The sequence below is a fragment of the Capsicum annuum genome, chromosome 5 (genome assembly GCF_002878395.1).
Source record: "Capsicum annuum cultivar UCD-10X-F1 chromosome 5, UCD10Xv1.1, whole genome shotgun sequence".
Classification (NCBI taxonomy): Eukaryota; Viridiplantae; Streptophyta; class Magnoliopsida; order Solanales; family Solanaceae; genus Capsicum; species Capsicum annuum.
The window spans coordinates 2,540,563-2,548,142 of NC_061115.1; the positions used below are offsets into that span (position 1 = coordinate 2,540,563).

The window sequence follows — 7,580 nt, forward strand, 5'->3', positions numbered from 1 at the left end:
CGTAGTTCAAGACTATGCTAGGGATATACAGAAAGAAATTAATGGGTTGACCGAAGCTGACATGGGCTGCCTACGTATCCCTTTCTTGGGAATTCAGGTCAAACGTAGTTCATATCAAAAAGGAAGGATAAATTTTCCTAAGGGGTTGACCGAACCCGATATAGGCCGCCTACGTATCCCTCTTTGGGAATTCAGGTCAAACGTAGTTCATACATAAAGGAAAGGGATTCTAGGCAGTTACGTAATAGAAAACAACATTACTACAAAGGCGATTACAAGTAAACTAAGGAAACACAAAAACTAGAATGTCGTTCAAACATAATATCTTTTTACTGCATCATAATTGATTGGTTTGGTCCACTCTTGACCATCCATCTCAGAAAAAATTAGAGCCCCTCCAGATAGTACCTTGCGAACTATGTATGACCCTTGCTAATTTAGAGCAAACTTTCCCTTGTACTCTTCTTGGTGAGGGAGTATGCATTTGATAACTAATTGCCCAACCTCAAATGTTCGAGCTCTTACTTTTTTGTTGAAGGTATGAATCATCTTGTGCTGATATAACTGACCATGACACACGACAACCATTCTTTTTTCATCAATCAACATGAGTTGTTCATAGCAAGCGCGAACCCATTCATCGTTGCTTAGTTCGGCTTCCTGAATAATTCTTAGGGAAGGTATTTCAACCTCAGCAGGTATCACAGCTTCATTCCCATAAACTAATAGATAAGGAGTCGCCCCGGTGGAGGTTCGAACTGTCGTGCGATACCCTAGAAAAGCGTAAGGCAACATCTCATGCCATGATCTATTATTTTCGATCATCTTTATCAAGATCTTCTTGATGTTCTTATTGGCAGCTTCCACGACTCCATTCATCTATGGACGATATGTGGTCGAGTTGCGATGCACTATTTTAAAATGATCACAAATCTCATTAATCAAGTGACTGTTCAAGTTTGCCCCATTATCAGTAATGATCGATTTTGGCACTCCAAATTGGCAAATCAAGTTATTCCTAACAAAATTTGCAACTACTTTCTTAGTGACGACTCTATATGAAGCAACTTCGACCCACTTAGTAAAGTAGTCAATAGTAACCAAAATAAATCTATGCCCATTCGATGCCGGTGGCTCTATTGGTCCGATTACATCCATGCCCCAAGCTACAAAAGGCCAAGATAAATTCATTGCATGAAGCTCATGTGGAGGCATTCGAATCAAATCTACGTGCATCTGACATTTTGGACACTTCTGCACATACCTGCTACAATCATTTTCCATAGTCATCCAGAAGTAACCGGTTCTCAGGATCTTTCTAGCAAGGGAGAACCCGTTCATGTAGGGCCCATAAACTCCAGTGTGTACTTCTTTTATCAATTTATTGGCTTCTGCAGCGTCGATGTATCTTAAGAATCCCAAATCTGGAGTCTTCCTAAAAAGGATTTCCCCACTTGGAAAATAGTTCTTCGCCAAACGCCGGATTGTCTTCTTTTGGTTTTTACTGGCCTCTTCAGGATATATTCCAGATTCTAAATACCTTTTGATGTCATAATACCATAGTTTTCCATCAGGCTCCTCTTTAACGTGTGCACAATGAGCGGGTTGCTCCTTCAAGCTTATTTCCAAAGGATCAATATAACTTTAATTTGGGTGCTGAATCATGTAAGATATAGTGGCCAAAGCGTCAACAAACTCATTTTGCATCCTTGGGATATGTCTAAAATCAACTTCTTTGAATTTTCCACATAATTCCTGCACCAGTCCACATAAGGAGTAATCTTGGAATTTTTTAGCGCCCATTCTCCCCGTACCTGATGAATCAGTAAGTCTAAATCCCCGATGACTAGCAATTCACAAACTCCCATATCAAGTGCCGATTTGAGACCTAAGATGCAAGCTTCATATTCATTCATGTTGTTGGTGCATGGGAAACGCAACTTAGTGGTTACCGGATAGTGTTGACTCGTTTCTGACACCAAAACTGCTTCGATTCCTGAACCTTTGAAGTTGACCGCCCCATCAAAGAATAGCCTTCATCCAGGGTAAATTTCTATAATGTTTTCTCCTACGAATAAAATTTCCTCATCTGGGAAATAAGTTTGAAGTGGATCATATTCATCATCAACTAGATTCTCTGCCAAATTATCTACTAAAGCTTGCCCCTTGATTGCCTTTTGAGTTACATACACAATGTCAAACTCACTCAGCAACATTTGCCATTTGGCTAGCTTTCCCGTGGGCATGGATTTCTGGAATATATACTTCAATGGATCCATTCTCGAGATGAGGTATGTTGTGTATGACGACAGATAATGCCTCAACTTTTGTGCAGCCCAAGTCAAGGCACAACATGTCCTTTCTACGAGAGTGTAACAGGCTTCATATGGTGTAAACTTTTTACTCAAGTAGCAGATGGCTTTCTCTTTCATACCGGTCTCATCTTGTTTCCCGAGGACACATCCAAAAGTATTTTTTGAGACTGATAAGTAAAGCAACAATGGAATTTCTTCTATGGGCGGAACCAAAACCGGTGGTGCAGACAAATATTCCTTGATGCGGTCGAAAGATCTCTGATATTTTTCTGTCCACTCATTCAATGCATTTTTCTTCAACATCTTGAGAATTGGATCGCATATGACTGTTGACTGAGCAATGAACCTGCTAATATAATTCAAACGGCCTATGAAACTCATAACCTCCTTCTTGGTCTTCGGCGGTGGAAAATCCTGAATTGTCTTAATTTTGGATGGGTTTAGCTCGATGCCTCTCCTGCTGACTCTGAATCCCAGTAACTTCCCTGATAGCACACCAAAAGCACACTTAGCAGGATTTAATTTCAAATTATACTTTTTTAATCTATTGAAGAATTTCTCCAGATGGGTTAGATGATCCGAACTCTCACGGGATTTGATAATTACATCATCCACGTACACCTCAATCTCTTTATGAATCATATCATGAAAATTATCATCATATCCCTCATATATGTTGCACTCGCATTCTTGAGACCAAAATCCATTACCCTGTAATGATAAACACCCCAGGGCGTAATAAAAACCGTCTTTTTTGTGTCTTCCTCATCCATCAATATCTGATGAAACCCGACAAAACAATCAATGAAAGACTGCATTTCATGTTTTGCACAATTATCAATGAGGATGTGGATGTTGGGCAGCGGAAAATTATCTTTAGGACTGGCTCTATTCAAGTCTCTATAGTCAACACAAATTCAAATCTTGCCATCTTCTTTGGCATCGGGACAATATTGCTAGCCATGTCGAATATTTTGTAACCTCCACAACCTTAGACTGGATTTATTTTGTCACTTTTTCCTTGATCTTTAGACTTAAATCTGGCTTGAATTTCTGTATTTTTTGCTTGACTGGATCAAACTCAGATTTATCGGCAACTTATGCGACACAATGCTGGTGCTCGATCCCAGCATATCATCATAGGACCAGACAAACACATCAATGTATTCCCGCAATAGGTGAATGAGCTCTCTCTTTTGTGCTTCCGCTAGGTGGACACTGACACTTGTTTCTTTGATTTCATCATAATCTCCCAGGTTGACTGTTTTATTTTTCTCTAGGTTGGGCTTCTCTCGGTTCTCAAAATCCTCTATATCTTCAACTAATCATTTCTCATCACCTTCCTTCCAATCATCATCATTTCCTTTATTTTTTTCATCTAAGCTTTGACATGACATGACATTGGCAGGTTTTGAGTTATTGTTACTGTAATAAACAAACAAACCAATTTAGATGATAACAAGATAATAATAAAATATATGAATAGTGGTGTTTCGAATTTTTTTTTTTAAATAAAGGAAAGTCATTCATCGAAATTTGAGAGATAATTACAAACTATGGCTCATGACTCGTGCAAACACAAGCCCATGCCATTTGAAAGCAGTAAAAATATGAAAAGGAAATTTGAGATATAAAGGGTGGATCGCGGGGCCTCCTCCAGATTATCACCGATTTTAAAAACTATTAGTAATTACCCTTTCATCTACCACGATGGGTGACTGGTTATGAATGGGGTGGAGGTCCAGTTATGTAAGGCCTCCCCTGGTGCAATCTTCTTCACCCCACCGGACTTTGGGAAATCATCTGGTTGAGCATTGCATCCTTCGAACAGATATCCTATCCCATCCGCAAGCCCTTCATCATTCGACATCTCACGCACAGGAAATGAATGGTACAGGAGTGATAAGGGCCTAAACAGACTCGCCTCTGAATTATTCTCAAACTCATCCTCCTTGGTAGGCCGATATCCTAACCCATACTTAAAGGCTTTCTCTGGGATCATAATGGGCTCAATAATTTTTTGCAGATTCTTACCCAAACATCGAACAGGATCAAACCCATTTCTCAACATCACAGTCGCAATTATTTTATAGATAGAAGGCATTGGAGCTTTGAGCGTCAGATCCTTTACCACAATATTTATAATTTCCACTATATAGAAGCTACTACTCTTTGGAACATCTTCAATCACCGTCACATAACCATTGGGATGATTCGCTCGGTTTCCTTCCCCTTAGATGACTATTTCATGATCCTCTCAAATGAACTTCAATAACTGATGAAGAGGTGATGAAACTGCCTTTGCACCATGTATCCATGGTCTTCCCAAGAGAAGGTTGTAACTAGGATGAATATCCATAACATGAAACTTAGTCTTGAATTCAGCAAGTCTTATTTGGATATGAAAATCAATTTCACCTATGGTATCTCTCTGCTTTCCATCAAATGCTCTCACATTTACGTGGTTTTAGCGAATTTTTCCCAAGTTATATCCCATTTGAACCAACATGGAGAGAGAGGACAAATGTTCACACTAGATCCGTCATTTATCAATACCTGATTAATCACGTAGTCTCGATAAATGACAGTGACATGCAAGTCCTTGTTATGCATCGCTCCTTCAAACGACAACTCTTCATCATTGAATGATATGCGATGACTTCCCATAATATTTCCTATCATCGCAGCCAGGTTCTCAACACTCATCCCTGTGGGAACATACGCTTCATCCAAGACCTTCGATAAAGCCTGTCGGTGGTATTGCGAACTCATTAATAATGCCAAAATAGAATTTTGAGCTGGAGTCTTCTCTAAATATTTGACAATTGAATAGTCCTTTGGTTGCATACGCCTCTAAAATTCCTCAGCCTTCCCTTCAGTGATTGGCCTTTTCTATGAATCTTTTTTGTTGGTCAATTCTTCAGGAATGTAGCATCGTCCCGATCGTGTCATCTCTTTGGCAGCAGCGGTCTGTACAATAAATTCCTTCCTTGGCGGGGGAGTGTATACTTGAGTCGGGGACGTCATCACTATAAATAGTGCTTTCTCATTGACACTTAAGGCAGCCACAACTCTCTCTATCTTTTCTACCTATTTCGCTCTTTTGCACTTTTCTGAATTCAGCTTAATAATAGTCTTGCCAGATGCTCATTCTCCTTCTATTTCAATTATGTTAACTGTAGGTCCCCCATGATTAGGAAATGGGTTACTGTTGACATTTGGCGTTGGCGACTGAAACGTGATGACCTTTTGATCAATTAGATCTTGTATCTTATGTTTCAAGATAATACAGTCCTCGGTACTGTGCCCTGCTGCTCCTGAATAATAGGCACAATTTTGATCCAAATGGTAAAATTGAGAGTTATCGGTTGCAAATGATCGGCATTCTTCAATCTTTCAAATAGTTAGGTGCGACTTTCAGCCAGCGGCGTGAAGTTTCGAGGAGGTTTCTTTTCGATGTTTGGACGCGGAGGGTCATAATGGTTCTGGTTTGCATGAGGAGGCACTTGATGATAATTTAGAGGTGCTTGGATGTTTGTTCGGTTGTTTGGAAGAGTGGATTGGACATGAGGCTGATAATTCGGTGGTGGAACTTGGTATTGGGGAAAAATATTTGGATGTGGAGCTTGGCATTGGGATTGGACATTTGGGAGTGGAGCTTGGTACTGGGGTTGGATATTTGGGAGTGGAGTTTGGTATTGGGGTTGGACATTTGGGAGTGGAGTTTGGTACTGAGGTTGGAGATTTGGGAGTGGAGCTTGGTATTGGGGTTGAGTGTAGAATACATGCTAAAAGATTGGTGATGGCGGAGAAGAGAAAATATTCCTAGAGTTGAACCTCTTTTTTTTTTGCAACAGAAACCGTGCCTACATCCTCCTTTTTTCTTCGAGAACATAGCAGTCCCGGACGATGTTGGGGTCTTGGCAATTTTTCCTGTCCAAATACCTTCTTCTAGCGATTCTCTTATTTTTACCAAATCTGTAAAAGTCTCCTTGACAGCGGACACCATCCTGGTATAACATTCTCCTTCTTGAGCGTAAGAGAACACAGATACCATTTCTTTCTCAGACATGGGGGGTTGCATTATGGCAGCTTCTTTCCTTCAATGGAAAGCATTGTCTCGAAAACACTCATCACTTCTCTGTTTGATCCGATCTAGTGAATATCAGTCAAGGACTATTTCAATGTTAAACGTGAACCTGTCAAGGAAACCCTTGGCCAATGCTCTCCAACCAGTCCATCTTTTCAGTTCTTGATACATGAACCATTCTAAGGCTTCGCCACTTAAACTCCGGCTGAACAAATGCATCAATAATGCTTCAATTTTCCCTTACCCCACCATTTGATCACAATATCTTCTTAGATGGGCCATTGGGTTTCCGGTACCATTGAACACTTCAAACTTAGGGACCTTGTACCCTTCTGATAGATCTACTCCAGGGTGAACACATAAGTCATCGTACCCTAAACTGTTGTGGTCCCTCGCTCCATGAGATTCTTTGATCCTCATGATCTCTTTATTCATAGCTAGCAACTTTATTTCATGCTCGGTCCTCCACTCTTTCTCCTTCTCTTCGTAATGGTCCATCTCAGGATTAGGAAGGGTATTATAGATATCGGGAGATATGATGGCATGAGGAGGATTTGGAAGGAAGTCTTGATTTTGCAGATGAAAGGAAGTTGGTTGGTAGGTGGGGAGGACATTTTGAAATTTAGAAAGGTTTTGTGGAATTTGCGAGTATTTTGGTGGTATTTGAGAAGGATTTTGTGAATTTGGAAATGAATTTTGTGGTTTCGGAGATAGATTTGGTGGATTTGGTAGATTTGCGGGTAGATTCTGTGGATTTGGGAGCTAATTTTATGGATTCGGAGACTGGTTTTGTAGATTTAGGGATGGATTTTGTGGTTGGTAAGCATCTGGGTTATTTTTGTGATTGGTGTTTTGGAAAAGTGGAGAAGCAGACAATATGCTACTTGGATAGTCCCCGAGAATAGGCGTACTAAAAGGAGGGATCTGGAGTGGAGACCTGTGCCCTCCTGGAGCGGGATCATTTACAGTGATGGCCAGGTTAGCCAAATCTCAAGTACGAGTCATCTCCTCCTGAAGCATTTCCAATTTTCTCGCAAGTTCAGCAATCATCTCGCTCTGTTCTGCTATCACATTGTCCCTGATAGTCAATGTATTTTCTTCATTGTTTCCAGTCATATTTGAATGATAGTCAGAGGATGAGATTTTATGCACTTTGGACCAGGTGAAGTAAGGAT

At 40.3% G+C, this 7,580-nt stretch overlaps 1 protein-coding gene across 1 annotated transcript; it reads right to left on the bottom strand.

The window, feature by feature from the left end:
* Nucleotides 1–432: 432 nt before the first annotated feature.
* LOC124898858 lies at nt 433–879 on the bottom strand. The gene has a single exon (XM_047412919.1). The coding sequence runs from the start codon at nt 877–879 to the stop codon at nt 433–435; it is 447 nt and encodes a 148-aa protein (XP_047268875.1).
* Between the last annotated feature and the right edge of the window lie 6,701 nt (nt 880–7,580).

Excerpts from the sequence above, each read along its gene's own strand:
- LOC124898858 (XM_047412919.1), bottom strand. The coding sequence starts at position 879 with ATGAATGGAGTCGTGGAAGCTGCCAATAAGAACATCAAGAAGATCTTG.